General features: G+C 42.9%; 1 protein-coding gene and 1 pseudogene across 2 annotated transcripts in view; one reads left to right on the forward strand and one right to left on the reverse strand.

Annotated features, from left to right (window-relative positions):
- The first annotated feature begins 4,893 nt into the window (after nt 1-4,893).
- On the forward strand, nt 4,894-5,842 carry LOC122904099 (annotated as a pseudogene).
- An 8,201-nt stretch (nt 5,843-14,043) lies between these two features.
- DSE (dermatan sulfate epimerase) overlaps nt 14,044-25,379 on the reverse strand; it is an 83,468-nt gene continuing 72,132 nt past the window's right edge. Inside the window, exons 4-6 of one of the 2 annotated variants that reach the window (XM_044244118.1) lie at nt 22,661-22,900; nt 18,801-19,008; nt 14,044-16,732 (exon numbers count right to left, since the gene is read on the reverse strand). In XM_044244118.1, the coding sequence (XP_044100053.1) occupies nt 14,941-16,732; nt 18,801-19,008; nt 22,661-22,900 (2,240 nt within the window). In that variant the 3' untranslated portion in view covers nt 14,044-14,940. The remainder of the gene's footprint in view (nt 16,733-18,800; nt 19,009-22,660; nt 22,901-25,379) is intronic. The other variant, XM_044244127.1, reaches the window with a different exon arrangement.

Below are 25,379 nucleotides of genomic sequence, written 5' to 3' on the forward strand. Positions count from 1 at the left end.
CCCACTCCCATTCACTTGCGTCAGAGTGACCAAGTCCCAGTAGGGGGCGGTGAGCTGCAGGTGCCGGCCCAGGAGGGACTCTCCCACAACTTCCTCCTTCCTGCCCAGCTCAGCTTGTTTACTCAGCAGAGCCGCCTGGTACAGAGAGGGCACTCACCTTCCCCACCACCAGCCCCATGCGTCCACAATCTGTCCCTGCCGTGCTTAACTGAATTTCTCAAGGGAAGCATTTTTCTTTTTACTTTAGCTGTAGACAGCAACCAAAGGTAAATAACTATTTTTCTATATTTAATTATTAGAACTCCTTAAAAAGGTTTCACTTCCTTTCTTGGAAGCCATGAGCTAAGCAGCAATAGGGTTTGTTGACACCTAATCGCCAGCTTGGCTATTATGACTGCACTCTAGCACGCTGACCGCCTCCAGCCAGGCACCTGACGAACCTTACCCAGTTAACTTAAGCTCGGCTATTAATGACAGGCTCCTGGCTCTCCTCCTAACTTGGTGACTGTTCAGCTAAGTGTCCCTGCCAGGCTCCTCCTCACAACCACTGATACCGGTACTTGCGAGAATTCAATCCTTTCCACCTGGAGCCACCACTAGCTAGATCTATGATCTTGGGCAAGCGTTCGACCTCTCTGTGCCTCAGTTCTTTCATCTGTAAAATGAAAATAACAGTATTCTGTGACTCCTTGGGCTGTTGTGAAGATGAAATGAGTTGATACATTTAACATTCTTTTTTTTTAAATTTTATTCAGTTTTTTAAAATTCCAGCAGAGTTAACATACATTGATCTATTCGTTTCGGACGTACGATAGAGTGATTCGATAATTCTGCGTACTGCGCAGTGCGCATCCGTGCACTCTAACTCCCCGTCATCTATCCCCCACCCCACCACCCCCCTGCCTCTGGTAAGCCTCGGTTTGTTCTCTATAGTTAAGAGTTTGTATCTTGGTTTCTCTCTCTCTCTCTCTCTTTTTCCTTTGTTCATTTGTTCTGTTTCTTAAATTTCACGGATGAGTGAGATCATACAGGATTCATCTTTCTCTTATTTTGTTCAGCAGTATGCTGTCTAACTCCATCCTTGTTGCTGCAAATGGCAAGATTTCATTCTTTTTATGGCTGAATAATATTCCCCCATGTGTATATACCACCTTTTCTTCATCCATTCGTCCATCACTGGATACTTGGGCTGTTCCATAGTTCGGCTATCATAAATAATGCTTCAGTAAACATGGGGGTGCATGTATCCTTTCAGATTAGTGTCTACATACTCTTTGGGTCAATACTTTGTTGATAGTGCGCCATAAACACTGGGGTGCATGTGCCTTTTTGTTTATCCTTTGGGTACATACCTAGTAGTGCAATTGCTGGGTCATAGGTAGGGTAGCTCTATTTTTAATTTCTGAGGAATTTCCACACTGCTTTCCACAGTGGCTGCACCAGTTTGCATTCCTACCGGCAATGCACAAGGTTCCTTTTTCTCCACATCCTCCCCTTGTGTTTCTTGAGATATATGTAGCAATCATAGACTAGTGCCTATCAGAAAGTGCCGTCAGTGACTGTTTTTCTCTTTTCACATCTCTTTGACAACCAATTGTACGTTACCATTTCCACACCTTTCCCTCCAGCCTGTCCCCTCCCAAGTTCTCAATGGGCCTTTCTGATTGCCTCGCAGACATTTCTGCTTATATGTCCAGAAGTCACCTCAAACCCAAAATAGAACTCGTTTTCCCCCCTAAAACTTACTTCTCCCCCAGAATTTTTCTGTCACTAAAGGATATCAGTCTTTTAAGCTGGAAAACTTAAGAGTCATCTGTAGGTGCCACTCCATTTCCTACACAGCTCCACGCTTCCTCAGGACCATCCCTCCGATCGGACCTCTTCTCCCCCACTGGAAGTGGACCAGGCCACTATTTCCTCGCTCCCCTCAGGTGGATGGCACGCACTGCTGTCAGAGTTCACGTCCTGAAAGAAATTGAAGTCGGCTGGAGAAACTGTTCTGCACATGTGAGTAGGACACAAAGTACAAAAAGCTCATGGCAGTAGTGTTCGTGTTGGTCAAGAACTCGTTTAAAAAAATCAAAGAACAAAAATCCGACAACATCATACAAGAGAAATTGCAAAGTATTCAGACAGGAGAAGGCTGGTCAGCAGTTCACATAAATAAACGGCCGTGACAGCAGCAATCAGCAAGGACGAATGTTACAGACATTATGCGGAGCAGTAACAATCAGACACAAGGAAAATTTTAAGTGCCATTCCATTTATAAAAACTTCGCAAGCAGTTAAAAGGAAATGTTATTTTCTGAGGAAGTATATACAAGTAATGAAACAGTAAATAAAAGCCAAGTAGTGATAAGGGTCACAAAGACAGTGGTTATTGTCTTTGGGGGCTTGAGTGGGATTATAACTTGGGTAGAAAGAAGGACTGAGTGTTCACAGTGTTGTATTTCTATACCAGAGTGCGGGGTACAGAACTGTTGGCTTTATAACTATGCTTTATACAGTATGTTTGTTTTAGTAGTCTTCTGACCGTGGGTTATATTTCTCAACTTCTGAGGCAGAAAAAAAAAGAAATCCAATTATATTATTTTCCAGTTGAAAACCCCCAATACTCCCATTGTCAAAAAAACAAGTTCCATATTCTCTGTGTGGTCACAGAAGCTTTTCCCAGTGCCGCTCCGGACACCTCTGTCCCTCTCATCCCATGCACCCCGGTTTCCAACAGCACTGACCCCCTGCGTTACTCATACTTACGTATCAGAGTGTTCTCCAGTTGTGTGCCCTTTCGCTTGCCCCTGTGGCTGCTCTGAACGACATTTCTCTGTTCTTTACCCGTCAAACTACTCTCCTCTTTTAATTCTTTGTCCAGTGTCATCTCTTCACTGATGCTATCCTCACAACCCCCAAGCAGACTTAGTGGTTCTGTTTCCTTGCTCCCACACTCTTAAAAAATACAACAACTTGCAATAGTTCTTAAGGCGCCTATTGCAACATTCCTTTCTGGAATTCTTTTTTTTTTTTTTTTTTAAGATTTTATTTATTTGTTTGACAGAGAGAGAGATCACAACTAGGAAAGAGGCAGGCGGGGCGGCGGGGGTGGTGGGGGGAAGCAGGCTCCCTGCTGAGCAGAAAGCCCAATGCAGGGCTCAATCCCAGAACCTCGAGATCATGACCTGAGCCGAAGGCAGAGGCTTTACCCACTGAGCCACCCAGGTGCCCCCCTTTCTGGAATTCTTTCTCTCCTACTAATCAGGGAGCCCCCAGAGGACCAGAACCTCTTCATATTCATCAGTGTCACTCAGGAAAGTCAGTCATTCCCCGTCCACAGCTCTTCTCACTCCTGAAGGAGCCCTCACCAAACTGCATATTGGCTTTCTCTCCTTACACCGCTGTCTCAATGGATGTCATACAATTTTTGTGAGAATTAAATGTGAGACAGTGTAAAGAACCCAGCGCAGTTTCAGTTACATTTTATACGATTTTTTGGCAGTAGTAACTCAGAAATGTGCTAGAGGGCGCTAATTCACTGCCGTAATAGGCTATTGCGCTTTATGGGGTGTTAACCCTTGACTGGGTCCTCTATGGGGTGTTAACCCTTGACGGGGTCCTCTAACAGAGACCAAAGAAAGTTTAGTAAACAAATTATCAGCCATCTCTATTCTGTGAAATAAATGATATAGTTCAGGAATTTAAGTCCGCAACTCACTTGAGATTTGGGGGAAGAACAGTCCAACAGCTGGATCTATGACATCATAAACTTGTTTTCATCCCTGTTTGTTTATTCCCCAACCCGGGGTTGGTCCAGCTTGCAATGTAAATGTCAAAGCAATTAACATTGATTTTGGTGATGCCTTCATCCGCACTAAAGTGAAGAAATGCCAAACAAGGTGTTTCCTCAACTGTGAAACAAGAGGCTTTGACTAGACCGTCTTCCGGGTCCCTTTCAACTCTATCATTCTGTAATACACAGTTCTAGTTCTAGAAGGAAACAGGTGCGATCTCTAAAAATACAAATATTCAACCAAAAAGTGAAAAGTTTAATCAAAAGTGAAAAACAAATCACTGTTTAAATTTTCCCAACTGGAAGACAAAACAAAACAACAGTTACATTGTTCCTTCCATAGAATGCTGGGGTTTAAAAAGCAGTATGAGGGCACATGGGTGGCTCAGTGGGTTAAAACCTCTGCCTTTGGCTTAGGTCATGATCCCGGAGTCCTGGGATCGAGCCCTGCATCGGGCTCTCTGCTCAGCCAGGGAGCCTGCTTCCTCCTCTCTCTCTCTGCCTGCCTCTCTGCCTACTTGTGACCTCTGTCTGTCAAATAAATAAATAAAATCTTTTAAAAAATAATAAAAATAAAAAATAAAACGCAAGTGGTTGTCCGAGAGATGCTTTGATGCTGAAGTATTTTCTAACCTCTTTTATATTCCACACCAGTAATAATTATTTCAGACGAATCTTTGTCTTCTTTAGAAGAGGATGATAAAGTAGGCTTATTTTATGTCAAGTAACAGCCAGCCAATCGAAAGCATTATATGATGTCACTCATTTCAACCACCTGAAAAACCGCATTTATGAGTAAGAGCAAAGTCCAGATAATGACTATGAAGAAATTAGCAAATAATTTGATTTTATGTTTATGAAGCATTTCTACTTCATACAAATCAAAGCGACTCACAGTTTGGGTATAAGATGAGACCAGAAACCATGCAAAAGTCTGACTTTGCACTGATGGCATATCATGCTCTCTGTAAGCTGTGCTGCGGGATCTTAAAGTATGACAAGTACTTGTAATTTCCAAAATATGGGGATGTCTTTTAGAGGAGGGGAGGCAGAGTGGGACCCAAGCAGGTACCACAGTAAAAATATGGCTTCAGTGGGTGACGCGGTACATGCTTAGAAGGGTATTCGTTACAGTGGAAAAAGCATGGGGAACAGGAGCTGTGGCAGAAGACAGGAAAGAGCCCAAGACTGAGCCAGACGCTAAGAAGGATAAGGAGGGAGCAAAGCCAAATGAAAGAGAGGCAGCAGGAGAGGCACCAATTCTGTCTGAGGAGCCCCTCACCACCAGATCAGAAAACTTCACCCGGTGGCAAATCAGCCACACTGCAGAGCTGCTCCTGGAACGTGGATGGGCTTCAAGCCTGGATTAAGAAGGAGAGTTCAGACTGGTCTAGGAAGAAGCCCCAGATATCCTGTGCCTCAGAGAGACTGAATGTTCAGAGAACAAACTATCGGCTGAACTTCATGAGCTACCCGAACTATCCCATCAGCCCTGGTGAGCAACGTCGGACGAGGAAGGGTACAGGATACAAGTTGCAGGTCTGTTCCCCTACCAGCACCCAATCAAAGTCTCCCATGGCACTGGGATCATGGAACATGATCAGGAAGGCTGAGTGACTGTGGCCAGATTTGGCACATTTGTCCTGGAACAGCTGATGTACCCAAAGCAGGTAGAGGTCTAGAGTCCCAGCGGTGCTGGGAGGTAGCCGTTTGCAGGTTCTGGAAGGTTTGGCTTTCTGCAAGCCCCCTGTGCTACGTGAAGACCTCAGTGTGGCTCATGAAGAAATCCACCTCCTCTACCCCAAGGGAAACAAAAAGAAGGTTGGCTTCACTCCACCAGGAATTGCTAAGGCTGTGCTACTGCGGACGGTTTGGGACACCCCTACTCCAACACGGCCTATGCCTATACCCTCTGGGCCCACGTGATGAATGCTCAGTCCAAAAACGTTGGTTGACCCCGAGATTACTATCTCTTACCTTGCACTTTGTGACAGCAAGATCCGTTCCAAGGCCCAGGGCACCGACCACTGTCCCATCACCCTAAACCTAGCACGGTGACACCTCCCCTAAATTACTTTAAGCCTCGGAAATAAGCCCTCCAAGCTAGCTTTAAAACATAGTCTCCTACCACCAACTTCTTTAAAAACTGCTATCTGGAGAAATCTGCATGGATTTCCTTTTTAAAAATGTGAATCCTTCAATCTGGCTTCTAATGACACTTAGGTTTCCTTTAAACCCAATTTTTGTCCTCTCTCTCTCTCATATATACTTCCTTGGAACTGTCTGCAGGAAAATAGAGCCATTGTTTCCAAAAAAATGAATAAAATAAAATATAGGGATATCTTTTAGTCTATCTAATTTTTTAAAGTCTATTTTGACAAAAAAAATTTGCTTACTCTGTTCAGTGTCACAAGATTACAGGTAAAACCTGCAGCGAGATTTTAAGGTTCAGCATGTCTATGCTCATCGCTCAATAGTTTAAATTATTATAATGTGGCATTTTGAACATTTCAAGTAATTAAAAGCAGCATTAAAATGTTGTATTTTGAGCTTCCTCACACAGCCCATAATAATCGCTGGGTATCTCTGGTCCCATTTGTTGATCTCTCCGAGCCTCGCTTCCTAATTTATGACGGGGTTGTAGCTTATATCTTCCTTACATCCTTACTGAATTGGTGTGCAAATGTGTGCAAAATTCTTGCTCTAGGGTTCTTAGTAAGACGGCTGTAGTTCCCGTCACTAGCCAGTACGCTTTAACAACATCACGGCATAAGCAAGAACAAACTGTGTTTTCATGAATTATTGCACATTTCATAAAATAAGTCTCATATTGGGGCTCCTTATACCCCATTTAAAAAACACAACTCAGTTTGCAGAATTATTAAATACTCCTTCATTCCCTATTTCTTCCCCTGGCATCCAAATTATTTTTTTAAATCAAAAATGACCTCGCCCAAGCTGTGAATTCACAGAGGTCCTCTCATCACCTATAAGACTTGTAAAAACATCCCTGGAGCAACACAGAAAGGCTATTTAGAAGTAGAGAAAACGTGTGTCACTTCTAGGAGCGACTCGTCTTGCGGGTTTCTCCGGGGAAGGCAGCTGTACCCGCAGCTCGACTGGGCGCGGGCGGAGGTGTGGCTGCAGAGCCCGCGGACTGTCCAGCGTCCCCGCACCCGCGCCGCACTGCCCCCTGCTGGTCAGGACGTCCGCTGTGCGGGCGGCGCCCGGCTTGCTGGAATTGCGCAATGCCCCGAACTCCCAAGGCGTCTTCCCCGGGCAGTTCCCGGAGCTTAGCAACCGTCTGCCGATGACTGGTGGTTTACAACATCCCACACAAATGGTGTGTTATTTTAAGTCGCGCTGTGGCATCTGGGCTTTCTAGCCCCCCGAGACAACCACGTGTGTAAACAGCCATACAGCAGCGGCCTATGGGCCGCGTTAGCATCTGTCTCCCTCACGCGCCCTGTCCTGAAGGTTGAATTTTCCAACCACCAAGCAGCCCGGAGGGGGCAATGTTGGAACAGCTCTGGGATCTCGCTCGAGCATCTCTCTGGGCCAAAGTTCACGGCTATGGGCTGGGCTACGTGGGAGGTTCCTGACGTTCTTGTGCTGGCTGCAGCTCTGTGCCTTAAGGTCTTCTGAGAGCACTGTGGTCTGGGCTCCATTCATGCAGTTAGGCAGTTCCTCAAGTGTTTTGTGTTGTTGTTTTTAAATAAGATTTTCTTTATTTATTTGTCCAATAGAGAGGAGAGAGCAGAAGCTGGGGGAGCAGCAGGCAAAGGGAGAAGCAGGCTCTCGGTGCAGCAAGGAGCCTGATGTGGGGTTGGATACCCGGCAGTATTCAATAACAGTAATGTTTTGAGTTGTTATTGCAATTTATATTTCAACTTTGATGAAAAGTTCTATGAATTCATCTTTCAAAATAATCACGTTGTCCTTTCTTCAGTCTTTTTTGTATCAGGAACAGAGCTTTGAATATATACAGTATTCCAAGGATTCTCCCCAGAACTCTAATAAATGGCACGGATCCATCCTTCTGTCATTAAAAGAAATTCCTTTGAGAGTGGGGGTGAAGGAGCTAAGAAGTCAGGATTGTCTGCATAGGAAGGCAATAAATTTATTTTACTGGCTGTCTCTTATCCTGGACAAAATTAAACAGTGGTAAACAACACGTGCTGAAAAATGAAAAGTAGAGAAGACGGACAAGATGTTCCCTCCACAGAGAAAGTTCCTGTTAGTTCCTGTTCCTATACTTTGTTTGAAAGAAAATGAAGGTGCCTAAACCACTGGGAACATTTCTTGTTCAGAATATAATTCCTAAATACATACTAAAATCACTTCCCCTTGTTTAATTTGGAAAGTGTGAGCTAACTGAAATGTTTTTAGAAGCTTTTACCTTTTTTTTAACATCTTAATTTTATTTTTTCAGTGTTCCCAGATTCATTGTTTATGTACCACACCCAGTTCTCCATGCCATACGTGCCCTCCTTAATACCATAAGAAAATCCTCATAAAAACCAAAGCCTCAAAGGCCCATCTTAAAACATTAACATTTCCCTTGGGACCCGCCTTTAAAATCATATGATCCTTCTATGGATCCCTCTCTAGACTTGGAGTTTGGGAGCTGATTATCTCCTACCTGTGGAAGGAGACAGACTATGGAAATAGCTTCCTATCTCTTCCCCATTGGGTCCATCCTCTTTGTCTTTCTAAAATGCAAATCCGGTTATTTAAAAAGAAAATCCTTCAGTGGCTGTGCTCCACCTGCAATGATCTCCCACCAGAGGGGGAACCTCCCGCTAGACTGAGTGTATGGGAAATGGGAGCACATCAGCGCCATCTCAAGGATTTTTCAAACCCCAAGCCCCACCCCCACCACACACGGCCAAGACCTTCCCTCTTACGAGTCCTTTCAGCCACCACATCGACATAACCCACCTGGTGAAAGTCACTGCCATGTTGGCTCAGCGATGGGCATTCTTTGTCTCCCTCTGCCATGTTGGCTCAGCGATGGGCATTCTTTGTCTCCCTCGGTTACACTAAAGCATGAAAAAGCCCGAGGAGCCCTCACTGCAGAATAAAGTCCCAATTCCTCCACATGGCATACAAAGTTCCCTTTAACATCCTCCTGGCTTTCCATTCCAGTCTCATCTTCAACCACTCCCCATTTCGTGCTCTATGGGCCAACCACACCAGTCTGGGTAAGTTCTTGAACAAGACCTGGTTTTTCAGACTTGTGTCTTGTATCATTTCAGACTTGTGTCCATTTACCCAGAATTCCTTTCTCCACTTACACAGTAATGATTTTCCATTTAACCTTTAAGAAGCCGGGTGGCTATCTTCAACCAGAGCCCATTCCTGGATTCCAGGACCAATTGGGTGTTTAGACAAAATATCTGAGCTCCTGGACTCACCTCCCCCTAGTTATTCCACCTAAAGCTGGCCACATCTCAGTTATCCGTAACGTCATTCTTCCGGCTGACTTCTCACCTCAAAATTCAAGTCTTTGTTACAACCTATGAGAGCGCGTACGATCAGATCTCGCTTCCCACCATCCTCCCCTCTCCCACTCCGCTCCAGCCACGCTGAACTCCTATCCCTGAAACACACTGAACACCTACTGAAAAAAGTTGGATGAATGGTAATGTCACTACAGAGGAGGCCGAAATCCTAGCAAGCAAGAGAATAGGGTTGTCATCAACAGCAACAAGCCGGTTTGCTCTGCGGAGCTGCAACCAGGCTCAGAAATTGGCAGCAGGTACCTCTGACGGGGAACGCAGGTGGACGTGGAAAGTGGGGCCGCGGCAGGCAGAGCGTACTTGGACTCCAGCCGAAGATGAGGTTTTGACTCCCTAGAGACACCGAGAAGAGGGATTCTGGATTAAAGACATAGCACAGCTGACAGTGGACATGCTGTACTTAATCAGAGGATAAGGGGGACCTCTAGCTCCCTTCCTCCATGACTTTGAGAGCGCGAGCAGTCCAGCCTTTTAAGTACCTCCTTCTGCAGCCTCCCTCCAATGAGGTCACCAGGGAAGACAATGAAGACTTTCTCTGGTTACCGTTGCTCTGTGCAGGGGAAGACTCAGTTTAGGAAGTCATGGAGCCATGCCTTCACAATTCTGAGGAAAAGTGATTTCCAACCTACACTTGTTGGTTAGATCAAGTGAAGGAGAGAACAAACAGTTTCTTCAGCTATGCAAAGGGGCAAGATATTTACCGCTCATGCGTTCTTCTTTGGAAATCGCAGGGAATATATGTTCCACTAAGATGAGATATTAATCAAGAAAAAGGAAGCACCGGGCTCAGGAAACAGAAGATTTGGCCAGCAAAAGGCATTGAGAATCCTCAGAATGATGGGGAAAGGAGATCTGAGGACAACCAACATAGGAGGAGGGCTGATCCCAAGAACAAGAAGAACCACCTAATTACATAGAAGTGATTGAACAGAGTGAAGAGATTCCCACGCATATTGGAAAAGTTTGAGGATAAAATGAAACGGATTGGCAACTAAGCTAATGAAAAAAAAAAAAAAAAGAAATAGTCCTCAACTTTGGGAAACCAAAGTTCTGCATGAAAGGATGTAAGACGGTATTCTACGTGGCTAACCTGCAAGTAATTATGGCATGTAAATACTGAATACTGATATAACTGAAACTATGGTTGCTGTGTTGGAAAGTTAGGGGCAAATGAAACAGGTGTGAAGAGAGGGGAGATGGAAAAGAGAGCTAAATCCTCTTCTTCCCTGGAAGAAGGAAGGAAGGAAGATTTAGACTTTACCGTAAACAAGGACATCATGAACACAACAGCTAAGGCGATCAGAAATTGGTTACTTTCAGAAAGCACAAGTGTAGAGTGAGGAAAGGAGTGGCAGGAAATGTTTAAAAATACAAGCCTTTTAGATTTTTTTCAATCACGTATGTTTATAACTTAGTGGAAAAAATCCAAAACCACAAAAGATACCCCTAAAACAAAGAGAGGGAAAGTATATAGCCAAGAAGAACAAGAAAGTCCTAATGCAACTTGGGCCTTTATGCCTCACATGATGTCTTGTTTAACAGAGCTTGAACCTATTAAAATAAAATGTCTAAAAATTAAATATTTAGACTATGTAGTAGACTGCATGATTTCTCAGTCATTTCCTGAGAAGTGTCAGTAGCTGATTAGCGTTATAACATAAAGCAGATATCTAGCTGAAACATTGCTTGAAAAGTATGTTATCTTTGCCAGTGAGCTAAATAAGCTGCAGAAACTGACCTCTTCTCAATATGGACATAAAGACCGGAGAATCTAGCAGATGGGCTTTGCCAACAGAAATGAAACAAGCGCAGGGATAAGTACAGACAGGAAGTGGGAGAGAGCAAAGTCCTCCCTTGCTGGAGACTGTTTCTCCCCTTGCAAATTTTGGACACTCAACCAGATCATCTCAAGTTCCTTTTTTAGCACTAAAGTTCAAGTTAGACCTTCACAAGTACCACCCTAACCCCTTTTATTTCCTGAATTAATAATCTATGGCAGGGACGCCTGGGTGGCTCAGTTGGTTAAGCAGCTGCCTTCAGCTCAGGTCATGATCCCAGCGTCCTGGGATCGAGTCCCGCATCGGGCTCCTTGCTCAGCAGGGAGCCTGCTTCTCCCTCTACCTCTGCCTGCCATTCTGTCCGCCTGTGCTCGCTCTCTCTCCCTCTCTCTCTGATAAATAAATAAATAAAATCTTAAAAAAAAAAAAAATAATCTATGGCATAGGGTACCTGGCCGGCTCGGTCGGTTGAGTGTCTGCCTTTGGCTCAGGTCATGATCCCAGAGTCTTGGGATCCGGCCCCACAAGTGGGCACCCAGCTCAGCAGGGAGTCTGCTTCTTCCTGTCCCTCTACCCCTCCCCATGCTCATGTTCTCTCTTTCTCTCTCTCTCTCTCAAATGAATAAAATCTTAAAAAAGAAATCTATGGCATAGATGACCATATGTCCTAGTGTTTCCAGAACAGTCTTGGTTTATATCTGTTGTTTGTTTCTCCTTCAACTCTTAAAATTGCCTAATTTAGATGATAAATTATATGGTCCTTCTACCCATGATCATATCCACTTTAATCTTGTTTTATATGTCTAAAGAAAAACATAAATTTACTTTTTAACTTACAAATACAACATTTCACAACTTGCTTTGTCTGAAAAATTTGTGGAGAAATCTCAAACTCCTTTGTGGGTGGTTTGTGAACCATCAACTATTTTTTTAAAAAACAGAATAAATCATAATGTAAGTTTTTCTATTAAAAAACATTCAGTGGGCATAACATTCTATTAAAACTATTAAACTTAGAATATTTGCTACTTCTTTAAAATCCTGACTAAAGTATTTGTGGAAGAATAAATATCTGAGGTGATACAACAAACTTTAATTATTAAACAGTCCCAGAATAAGGTCTCCCACCTGAGTTTATCAGTGGTCCTAAGAATGTTGATCTCAAAAGAATGTTCGCAACAGGTGATAAATCCATCGATCATCATCATCATGGTTGGTTATAAGCTAAACAGTTACCAGCCAGGGAATATGCCCCTTCCACTGCACAGACAAGCTCTGTATGCTAATAACTCCCAAATTTTCTTTTTTTTCTTTAACTTTCAATTTTTTTATTATGTTTTATTAGTCACCATACATCATTAGTTTTTGATAGTATTCCAAGATTCATTCTTACAGATAACACCCAGTGCTCCAGGCGATACGTGCCCTCCTTAATACCCAAATTTTCTTTAAGGCTAGGACTAAGAGTCCTGCCAATCCCCCAAACAACAGCTTACATATTCAAGGAGCTTGAAACACTCCTTTCGTAGAGAGCAGTGCTGGAACAGGTTCCATAACTGATTACTCAGTTTACAAGGGAGATTGAACATTGCTGGGTTTTCTGGAAGATACAAAGAGTTCTTTAGTTTTATTCAAATATGCACTATCCCTGATATAACACATGTCTCATTATAAAGAACTGTGATTCTTTTTAGCTTTTTCTTTTTCTTTTTTTTTTTTTCACTTAACCACTTAAGTCCCTGCCTGTGGAAATTTCTTTGTAAGTGAAATATGAGGTCCTATTAGGAAGAAAAAACTTATTTAATCAATTTTGTTTCAGAAATGCATGATTACCCTATTTTTAAAAATTACTTGAAGAATGAACTAAGGTGTTAGACTGGAACATGGTCTGATGACTAATTTATTGTCAGCCCCGACCTAACCAAAACAAAAGGAAAGCTGGATTTGGCGCTCACTTGTGCTTTTCATCCATATTAGAAAGTATGCCTTGAGTTTTTGAATCTGAGATCAGGTTCGCTTGGTAGCCTCAAAGATCAATTTTCCCTCTTTTTTTTTTTTCTCTTTTCAAAATTTGCTTTTGATCATTTCAGACAATTCACCCTTTGGAATGAGAAAGAGGAGAGAGGAATGTTGAATGAGGTTAAGTAAACGGAGAATCTGTCACATAAAGCAAGTTTAAATCCCAGTAACAGCATCCATGCAGGACAAACGGAAGCATTATTCTTTTGAAAACATTATTCTTTTAAACACTGTGTAACGACATCCTCCCTAGAGATTTCCTCCATGAAAGAAGAAAAACTACTTCCTCAGAAGTCATCTTCTAGATGCCAAGTGTAATGAAGTGAAGTCAAACCTTGTTTTCTTTATGTAAGAAGGTTCAGAATTAGCACTGCAAAAAGGTGTTCCTGAGGGTTTCTCCATATCCCTGTTTTCCGTTGCATACTACTATCTCCATGAGTAAAAAGGATAAGGAAAAATAAATGATTGCCATTATGACTTTAGACTTTCAAATCAGCGAATGTGTCCTTACTATAAACTTTGAGCCAAGTGTATTTTCTGTTTTCAAGAAAGAATTCTGCAAGACCCGTCTATGTAGAATATAAGATAATTACTCTTAAGTTCCCTGTAAGTAGATCATTTTCTTCTGCTGAAATCTAACCTGTGGGACATGTTCCCAGCACTCTCTGCTCCTGCTACCACAGGAGAATTTGAATGACCATAACTACGGCAATTTTATGTTTTTAATTACTTAAATATCAGAAGTTGGCTTTCGTTTGCAATGCTTACAATATGTCTAGGCCACAAAAAGGTAAATAAGCAGAGAAATTATTTCTTTCGATTCAAACACTAGTTTATAAATTTAATTAATGCATGTCCAAATAAAGACTTCTCTTCAAAGATTTCAAAATTGTTGCACACGTGTTTAATGTAATGGAACAAAGAAGGAAGACACCATAGATAAATCATAATTATGATGTTTATTTAGCAAAATAAACTTAAAGTTTTCTATTAAAAAACACAAGAATCATATCCAAATTTTAGCTTCCCCATCTTCTTTGGTATTGAAATCAACGTTTGGGATATAAAATATTTTATTTTGAAGTTGAGCCACTGGGTCTAACAACAGTTTTCCCTATAAGGAAAAGAGAAAATTAAGTTACCCAAAATTGTCTTATTTATTGAACAACCAGTGGATGCATTATGTGTGTGCAGAGACCAACATTGCCAAGGAAATATTCATCACTGATATGTGTTTTTCTACTGAAAACACATTTTAAATTTTAATGATTGTCTGCCATGATTTTATTGTGTTGTCTGAATAGGAATCCGATATGGAGATCCTGCTCTCATTTAATTAATGAACTACTCTCCAAGGAAGTTCACACCCCCACACCAGGACTTAATATTTATTTTTCAACAAAACTACCCCATTAAAAATATTTTTTTCTGAACTTATCAGAATTGTGTGTTTCAGTCTTTTCCATAAAACAGTATCTGGAAGTGGCTAATAACATTAAGTTAATATTAATAAAACCCAATCTATCTAAATCTTTTTCTTAAAACCAGACTTCTTGTTTCTCCTAAGGGTAATATCACAGGGACTGCTGAATTAGCCAACGCAAATACTTCCAGAAACGCCATGGGACAACCAAGCTGCTCTTACTCCTCTGATAAACATTCGTCTTTCCAATTCTGATTTCTCCATATCCCTTCCTTTTTGTGTGAAAATACATTCCCTCTTAATTTGTTAAAAGGAATCTGAGATTAAAAAGTCCAATAACAAACTGCGGCAAGTTCTGTTTTTTGCATAGACTCTTGGGACCACAAAACGATCAAACAATGGCTGGCTTTAGTGCTAACACTGGGACTGGGAACAAGAGGAGTACAGCCACAATAAAATACAGCTGTCTATTAGGAGGACTGCGTAAAGACATCTTTGGCCATGCAGGCTCTGGGCCCTCTGGAAGTAGGTCAGTTGCATTGCCAGCATGACAAAGAAAATAGCAATGTTCAGGATCAGGAAGAGCCTGGTATAGGACGACGACAGCGACGGGGCCCTGCTGCGCGTCGTCGTCATCATCCGGGCCTGTCCAAAGCGGCCGTTCAGGGAGCCACCGCTTTTGTGTTTCTCATAGGTCACATCTGCAAAATCTAAAAGGTCTTTCATCTCTTCATCCTCGTCGATGGGCAGTTCTTTCTGTGCCAGAATCTGAGCTTTCTGGCGGATCTTCTTCTCGTTGACTTCGATCTGTGCAAAAATATCGGGGACGGCGTCCACGAATTTATAGCGCTTGCCTCCCCTCCGGTTCTTCTTGGACTTGCTCTGCTGCTGCTGCTGCTGCTGCTGCTGCTGCTGTTGCTGCTGCTGCTGCTGCGAGATGGCAAAAATCCGGTCGATGGCCTCCTCCGTCTGCCTCTTGTCGGAGAACCTCAGCAGGCGCTCGGCGGTCTTCCGGAAGCCGGCGGTGTTGCGGACGCGGGACAGGATCTGCTTCTCCAGCAGCTGGAAGACCGGCTTGAAGCGCTGCAGGCTCTGCTCCACCAGGGCGGCGTGGTCCCGCAGCTCGGGCACCGGCGCGCTCCGCACCGCGCAGCTCCGGTCGAACAGGATCTCCCGCCGGTCGGCGATGACCTGCGCGAAGGCGGACTGGCCGGTGCTCTCCCCGGTCCAGAGGTAGGCGGCGTAGGCGTGCCGGCGGGTGGCGACGAACACGTCCAGCTGCTGCGCGTCCCCGTGGAGGCTGAAGCTCTGCACGTCCACCGACGGCCCGATGAACAGGTAAGCCGTCCGCGTGACCGGGCTGCGCAGGCGCACCGTGACGTTCACGTAGTTGGTCCCGTTGTAGGGGTAGCCGCGGGGGTACGTCACCGAAGCGAAGGTCGCCTTCTCGCTGGAGCCGGTGTCGTCCATCCAGTACATTTTGTAGAGCCCGTCCCGCTGCCGGAGGAAAGCCCCGTGGACCCCGTCCACCGCCGTCTCCTCGAAAGGAACGTCCACGTTGTGGAAGAAGCTCGCTGCCGTCTCCAGCGGGCTCCGCTCTCCCAGGTGGATCTGGTCCACCAGGAGCAGCAGCTGCGGATGCAGGAGGATCAGGTTCCTCTGGACGCTCTTGAGATCCAGCTGGGGGCTGTAGGCGCCCACTCCCTCCCCTCGGATGAAAACCACCCCGCTCTTCTCCACCGCGGCCACCACCCTCCCCTGACAGCTGGCTGCCGGCTCGTGCTTGTATTTAGACCATTTCGAGGAGCAGTCTTCCGTGACCTGCCCCTCCCAGGGAGAGAAGCAGCTCTTGGCCGCAGCGGGCGAAAACATCAACACGTTGTTGAAGAAGGTGTACTTTGGCCCATAGAGAGCCTCCGTGATGAAAGGCACGCCATTGGGGGCAAACGTAAATGAGTTTTGATCGGGATGCTCGTGCCCTGCGTTAAAGTTTCGCCATCCTTTGATCCAGTCTTTGTACTTGTTTCTGTGGACGATGTCATATATGGCACGGCCCCCGAGTTTTCCCGACTTGAAGGACAGGAAAGACCTATTGATTTCTGCAGGGAGTGCACTCCCGTAGGTCACAACACCCCAGTCTTCAAAATAATGCAACGTAGGGGTGCCAAAATCCGGGGGAGGCACAGATTTCAAGCTGGCGTCATACCTGAAGGGATGAATTGTTCAAAATTAGATGGTTTTTCTGGTGGAAGTTAAAATAAGCCATCAGAACTGGGGTGCCACTTTGTAGTGTGGCTAGAGGACACAACACAGATGCTACTCAGAGTGTTAGCAGTGTTCTCTGGAGGAGGGACATTTCTGGAAACACCCATGGATGAGCTTGCACAGGGGAACACCCTTAGTGTTCTTGAAGGGAGACGAGTCTATCTTCATAGCTGTGAACCTGTGAACCTGCTCGTGGCTACCGGGACCTTCTTCATTGAATGACTTCAGAGCTGCCCTCCAAACGGCGGTGGCTCACAGAATCACACTTCCAAATTTCTAGCCCAGGGACTCCTATCCTGGAGAACCCAGTGTTAGGATCAAGACTCTAACAAGCCACAGTTGTAAGGAAGTACTTACTGTTCTGTGACAACAGGTATTACTGAAAGTTTGTTAGACTAATTTTCACCCTCTAAAAAAATAAATGTTAGCAGAGTTGAACTTTACGTATTAGATAAAATTTACTGCCTATACCGCATCTAAGAAGGTAAGTGGATGAAATTCAAGAAACTATTCATACTGGGAGATTTATAATTGTGGCTACCCCTGCTTACCAAAAGCCATGGGTTCTGTTTGAATCTGTAGATGAAATCATGGATTTTGGACCCCCAAAATGGCCTCTTGTTTTTATTTATGACAAATATTTATTATCATATTAATATAAGAATTAACAATAAACTTCCACAGTTATTAAGAACACAGTATTGTGAGTCAGAGAGGGCCCCTGAAGGAATCATAAACATGATGATTGAGATGAACATTTCTGATGGGTGTAGATGATTTCCTGCTCAAGGGAAGAAAGGCAGGCCTATACTATTAGCTCTTAGATACTTTTCTCTAAAATGAATTGATCACCTATGTTTAACCTTACTGGTGTTTGATTTTGGCTGTTTCGTCTGCTGTTCTAGAGTCTCAGGCCATCAGAGATCGTATCTTTACTTAGGTCTAGCTAATAACGTTGGTTTAATTATTGTGATTTAACAATTCCAGACACAAGATGAATTAATTGGCCATACCTCTCTGATTTGGTCAGTCTGCATATTCCTATAAATGGCAGATTTTGAACCAAGTTAGACTTAGCATTAATCTGACTCCTATAGTCAGCTTATAGAACTATCCTGGTTGTTGATTTAGGATAAGTGAAATTACTACTAAATAATTACTTCATACCCCTAAGAGGAGTCAGAAATGGTTGCATATTAATATATTTGCTCCATCTGTGACAATAGTTTTAAAAAATGTTGGTTAAATTGTAACTGGTTGTAATTCTATTAATATTTTTTTCTTCTTAATTGTTTAAACTAAAAAAGAATAATGAAGAGAAGCCAACCAAACAGAAGCATACTTTGGAATTGAATACGCATTTCAATAGCTTGAAAAGAAATCAAGAATTAATGATTAACCAGTTCCCTGTAATTTTTATTTTAATTTATTGGATGCCAACAATATACTTGGCAGTACTTTAAAAAGGAGATCCTGGCTTCTCTTTCTGGGCTTAAAAGATTAAGGCAGGAAAAATTACATGGTCCTTTTATTATCAAAGTGAAACTGTCAAATACTGTCAAACACTTTTAAACGGTTTTGGAAATTTAGTAACAACTTTGCTATTCGAAGATTATAATGCTCCATTTACTATAACAAAACATTTTCCTACCTTTATTTCTCTCTCTGCTGTGATTGCCAGGGTAACCAAGTCTACATTTTGTGCTTTTTCTCTTTATAGGATTTCAAAAATGATGTAAATCGAAACATGACCATCTATGAAACAGGGGAAGCCCAGGACATCTCTAACACAAGAAAACCAAAAACTGCCAAGAGTAATGAGATCCTACACTTAAGGATATGTTTCCAGCAGAGCCTCCAAAGCTGCAACAGGAACGGAAGCTGAGCAAGTGGCATAGGGAGGAGGGGTTACCAAGTGCTTTACGTAGTTGTTCTTCTTAAATGCAGGAATCTAGCACACGTTTGCCCTGGGTATAATTTATTTTTAAAGGCAGCCCAACATGTCCTACCAGAGAAATTCCGTGTGAAGAGTACACCAGCGCTGCCCTTTGGATGGTGTCCCTGGACCTTCGGTCACACGGTTCCTCCTGATCTGGTCAGCAAGCCAGTTGCCACTGCCGTTCCGCATGACAAATTTATCCAGGAACACTAATTGGCTTTCTGGACCATAAAACCAGTTGTAATTGGAGTCTGCAATAGCCACAGTTCTTTGAAACCCTGGGGAGAGAAGTTTGACAGAATGAAGATAGATTTAAAACTGCACGCTCCACTGAAGACCTAAACAATGGTTTCCAATCCTGGTTGCAAATTGGAATCGATTGTGTACCTTAAATTAAGAAAACCCAAAAGCATGACATCCACGTTAAGGAGACCCAGTTAATGAGACCCAAACCAGTTAATGAGACCTCTGACCTGACCTCTTTCACAAATTTGTGTGCAAGTTTGTATTTGCTACGTGGCAACTTATCACTGGAAATGGAAGTGCCACAATTCCTAATGCTTCTGTATACTGCCCACCTTCCTCATTTTCCATTGTCCATGCTATGTGACATCATGTCTGCAGAGACACAGAGGTTCTCCTCTGGAGCACGGTGAGTTCCTGAACCTGGACTGAGCTCTAGCTGTCTTACCCACTATCCCATATTCTACACCAAGATGATGACACAAGGTGCTTCAATGTGGCATCCAATAAAGTGGAAGTTATAAGGCTTAAGGGAGACACTGCATTTCTACAGGAAGAAACTTTTTCTTAAATATTTTATTTATTTGATGGAGAGAGCAAGAGACAGAGCAGAAGCAGGGGGCAAACAGGGGAGGAAGAAGCAGGCTCCATTCTGGGCAGGGAACTCCATGTGGGGCTCAATCCCAGGACCCTGGGATCATGACCAGAGCCAAAGGCAGACACTTAACTGACTGAGCCACCCAGGTGCCCCCATATAGGAAGAAAACTTCCTAATTCCCACAGAAGATCCTGCTAATATATACCGCCACAAGTTAAAGAAAGAAAATGCAAAGATCATACGGGAATAGGTCATCAAAACAAAAGCAGGTAAGACTGGATATACTCCAGTTTTTCGTGAACAAGAATAGGAGACAGCTCTGAGCCAGACAGGGAAAATCATTACTAGAATAGCCATTGAGGAAGAGAAAAGAAAAGGGGGAGAGAGAGAGAGAGAGAGAGGGGGAGAGAGAGAGAAAGGTTGTTAAGAATAGACTGACTTTGGGTGCCTGGGTGGCTCAGTGGGTTGGGCCACTGCCTTCGGCTCAGGTCATGATCTCAGGGTCCTGGGATCGAGTCCCGCATTGGGCTCTCTGCTCAGTGGGGAGCCTGCTTCCCCCCCCCTCTCTCTCTTTCTCTCTGCCTGCCTCTCTGCCTATTTGTGATCTTTCTCTGTCAAATAAATAAAATTAAAAAAAAAAAGAATAGACTGACTTTTAACACACAATCCCTTCTAAAATGATACCATGACCATATTTACATAATTTACAGCTAATGTTTTCCCTCTGCCAATTTAGTAAATGCTATTCCAAGTAAATCTTATGATAAAATGTGATTTCCTGAATCTTCTACTAATCTGTGAATTCCCTGAAAGCAGATATATTTTATTTCTCTTTGAATCCCCTCTCTGGAACAGTGCCTGGCACACAGATGTTCGGTAATGTTTTGTTGGATTAATTGACAGAAATACACGAATCCCCCTGGCGGAGTTGTTCCCCCTATCCTTTCCAGTTCCGAATGCAGCCACAGACACAGCTCACAGCCCTGATGCGGCCGGCTGTTAGATCTCAGATCAAATGACAAAGCACTGAGACCTTTCCAAGGTCCCTGGCCTCATGGCCTTTATCAAGATAAGCTACAAAACAGGCCTCGCCTGCATATCTAAGAATAAGCAATAAAACAATGGGGTTCTGAAAGTTAATTCTCAACTAAACTTTAAGAAGCTTATCATTCTTTTGCTCTGCAGTATTTTTTGGATACCTAATCAAATAATGGAGATTCTATTCAGCCATGTGTACACAACCAGAGCAAAAAGATTTAAAGACTGGATTCTTTAGTGTAGGGCTAGAATCACCATCTAATAATTACATTTCACTGGTTGGGGGGTGGTGGGGAAGATTCCCCATCCTTTTTTTTTTTTTCTTTTTCCTTTTCAAATTTTTATTTAAATTCTAGTTAGTTCACCTACAGTGCAGTCCTGATTTCAGGAACAGAATTCAGTGGTGCATCACTTATTTACAACACCCAGTGGTCATCACAGCAAGTGCCTCCTTCATACTCATCCCCTATCCAGCCCAGCAGCCCCCACCTACTTCCCTCCACCAACCCTCAGTTTGTTCTCTGTCTTTGAGTCTTTTATAGCTTGTCTCCCTCTCTTTTTTCTCCCTTCCCCACTACCCATATGTTCACTTGTTTTGTTTCTTAAATTCCACATATGAATGAAATATATATTTGTCTTTCTCTGACTGGCTGATTTCACTCAGCATAATATGCTCTAGCTCCATCCATGTCATTGCAAATGGCAAGATTTCATTCTTTTTAATACACGCCACATCTTCTTTATTCATTCATCAGTCAATGGCCATTTGGCCTCCTTCCATAGTGTGGCTATTGTGGAAATTGCTGCTATAAACGTCGGGATGCACGCACCCCTGAGAATCAGCATTTTTGTGTCCTTTGGGTAAATACCTAGTAGTGCAGTTGCTGGGTGGTAGGGTAGCTCTATTTTTAACTTTTTGAGGAACGTTCATACTGGCTTCTGGAGTGGCTGTACCAGTTTGCATTCCCACCAACAGTGTGAGAAGGTTCCCTTTTCTCCATATTCTTGCCAACACCTATTGTTTCTTGTGTTGTTAATCTTAGCCATTCTGACAGGTATGAGGTGATATCTCAGACTTTTGTTTTTCCCCGATGACAACTGATGTTTTCATGCGTCCATTAGCCATCTGGATGTCTCCTTTGGAAAAATGCCTATTCACTCCTTCTCCCCCAATTCTCAACTGGATTATTTGTTTTTTGGGTGTTAAAAAAATTCCCATCTGATGAAAATCTACCTCCTAAACTTTTTCTGACATCTTAGTCCTGTTTAGAAACAAGGAGAGTTTTAAGACTGTCCTAGAAATCAAAGTGTTCTTAAATCATATACATCTTTTTTAGAGCTAGTTCTCTTAGAAGACTGAGCTACATGACAACAAGGAATTAGAAGTTTTGTAGAAACTCATTTTTTGATTTTTTTATATTTTATATTATGCATTTCACTAAACTATTTAAAGAAAATATTGAAGCTCCAACAAATATGTAGGCACAGTCTTTCATTTTGAATATCTATGTAGTTTAGAAATAAAAACTAAAACCTAGAAAACAAGAGGATCAATTTGGGATTTCATGTAAAGGAAAATGAACATGTAACCATAAATGTTTACATCTTGTTAAGATTCAAGGAAAGGAAATGTTATTTTTGCAGATGAATCAGAAAAATACAAAGTTATTTGTTTGTGAGCTATTTCAAATGTGCAAAAAATAAACACAATAATATTTTGAAAAATTTTTTAAAAAGATTCATGAAAAGGAATTAGTAGATGTACCCAGTTTTACATCTACAAAAATAAAAGTACTGTGGGGGCTACGAATTATATTTGATCCGTTATGCTCCGAGCTTTACAGTACATAAATCACAAATCCTCAAAGTAACTTCCCAAATGTTCTGGTTAGATACAACTCTTGCATTCTTCTTTGATTTTTTTATTAAAAAATCCCTTTCATCTCGACATGACTTGAACCCCACATTTCTTTTCCTGGTCTGACCCATTTTCATAATTGGAAAGAACTATCATAGTTAATTGCTTTCCCAATTCTGGTTCCTCACTATACCTGGAAGGACGGTTCTGTACATAAATGCAAAGTGTTGTTTAAGCCACGGGTGGCCAAAGTGGTTGATGTCAAAATGCCTCTGAACAAGAAACATATACTGGAAGAGTGATCTAGTGGTGTAGCTGCCGTAGGCAACACCTTCGTAGAGGGAACCATCTGTCACCTCTCGGAGCAAGACCAGAGACTTCTCCATGATGGTCAGAACTTGTTTGGTCCATAAGTAGGCTTCTTGAAGATACCCTGCAGAATGAAAACACATGGAAACACTGACTGTGGCTATAAGGAAACATAAACAAAACCATGAGCAAAAAAATCCTCTGAGTTATCTGACTTCGGTACAAAGAACATTTTGTAAAACTCTCACTTATCAACAATATAACATTCTGCTAATTCAGGCTTGTGTCCGGTCCATGATTTAAGTTAAAAAGTTCTCAAATACAAGTCATTTATTAAGTGAACATAAACCCTGAAATGAGCTTCAGTTTCCAATCTTTAATCAATTTGAAACCCCATCACATCTAAGATTACAAAGTACCTGTAACTTTGTGTCTACAAGAAAAGGTCTGTGTATTGAGACTTTTATTCAATTTTTCTAAAAACTACTACTGGAAAATATTTTGGAAGCTTATCACCTAATAAAACTTGCACCATTAGTTCAGAGGATTTTTAATAAGCTGCAAATACTATAAAGGATAAGCAGATAGTCTTCGATCTGTTCTGTCATTAGAGGAAGATCTCTCATCCTTTATGTGCCACAGGATTTCACAGGATTTCAAAAGGCAGCACAGTGGGTCAGAGACACCACTGGAGTGGTGTCTTTTACTCTGATGGTAAAAAATATCAACTGGGAGTCGAGTCTACCAAAAACGAGCTAAAATTTTGTTCAAGAGCTTTAACCCATCACATTTTTCTACTCCTGCAACTGAAAATTAAAGGCCTTAAAATTTTAATGAAATACTTTTGACTCAAAAATGCTAGCTTCCTATAAATTCTTGCAACTAGCATTAGGTAACAATCACAACTCACATTTCTAAAACATTTGCAATTTACACAGCACTGAACACAATCTTACTTAATCGTTTTACCAATTCAATTAGGCATTATTGCTCCAAAATTACAGAAAGCTTGACTTGTTCAAGACCTCTCTGACACATGACTAAAAATGAACAGAACTTTGATCTGAACCTAGGTCTTTAGATTTCAGCTTTGTTTTGTTTTTTTGTTTAAAAACATACAACCAGTGAGGGTGAAAGTAAGCTCATCGCCTCCCCGTGTGGACAGAATCTCATTACTTTGCTCGCACAGACGTGTGTGATCACCAGTGCTGAACACTACCACGGCCCACCACGTGTGTGCTGGGTGTGAGGGCTTCCAGGGCCCCTGGGACCACCAGATCCCAGCCTAAATCCCAGGTGCCAGGCTCTAGACCTGGCTCCCATCTCCTGAGGGAAGCACTGTTTGGGCTCCACCTGGAGGGGTGACTGTGAATTGTACCCCGACTCCTCCTGTCCAGCTCTACACCTGCCAGGCCAGTCTTCTGGAGAGTTTTTAGTTTCCATTCTGTAATTATTAGGGTTTAGAGTTCTAATCATCTTCCTCTTTTTCTTCTCTGTATCCTCCATCTCTAACCAGACTCCACAATGTGGTACCTAAAATCAGGCCTGCTGGGGCACCTGGGTGCCTCAGGGGGTTAAGCCTCTGCCTTCAGCTCAGATCATGACCTCCAGGTCCTGGGATCGAGCTCCGCGTCAGGCTCTCCACTCAGCGGGGAACCTGCTCCCCGCTCTCTCTCTCTGCCTGCCTCTCTGCCTACTTGTGATCTCTGTCAAATAAATAAATAAAATCTTAAAAAAAAAATCAGGCCTGCTACTTATCACCCTGATATCACATGACCTGGTTTTTCCTTCTTTCCCCTCTACCCCCCAAAGACAATCCTGTTCAGGAGAGATGAGGCAACGTCTACCTTTGTAAACTTTGAATCTGTCAGTATGAGGCACTGACACTCTTACTGCATTTCAGTTTTAGTTAACATACAGTGCAACTCGGTTTCAGGAGTTGATGTTGTTACTGATGCTTTGCCCTGGGCTCGACACCATCCATACCCCTTGCTGGAATGTTCTTCATTTCTTCACTTATCCAGACTTACCTCTATTTCAAAGTTCTGTGAACCTTCTCAAACTCAGATAAAAAACACGGCTCTCCTCAATTCAAACTTAATACCCTCAATCAGGATTTAACCAGAGTTTCATGACAGCTCTTCTTTCGTTCTCTGGTACTGCTGTAACTACTGCATGTTCGTGAAAATGTTACACAACTGGCTTCCTTCCCACTGATTTGCAAACGGCTCATGTGTGATCCTGTGGTCCCTGATCCTTGAGCCTGAGAGAGTTAGCAGAGCAGAGAGAACATTCTGATTCTCCCCCTTCTGAGATTTTGTGGGAGTCCTGAGGGAACTACTGGTGCACTAAGCTCTGCCAGCATCTGTGAGGCCAGTCTGGAGAAGGTGGGATTGTCGAAACAGCCTGTGAGGAAACTCCTAATGGCGGTGTGTTTGCCAACAGAGCCAGGACGGCGAGCCTGGTTATTAACTGAGATGGGCCCGGCTGGGGATTTCACCTCTTCTTCTGTCCAGTCGTCTTATGAATGTGTACAATGCCTGCGTGAGAGTTCTAGAAACTCTCTCTGGCTGAGCACCCCGTAACCGTCGTCAGGAAATAAA

This window comes from Neovison vison, chromosome 1, assembly GCF_020171115.1.
Source record: "Neovison vison isolate M4711 chromosome 1, ASM_NN_V1, whole genome shotgun sequence".
NCBI classification, from domain to species: domain Eukaryota; kingdom Metazoa; phylum Chordata; class Mammalia; order Carnivora; family Mustelidae; genus Neogale; species Neogale vison.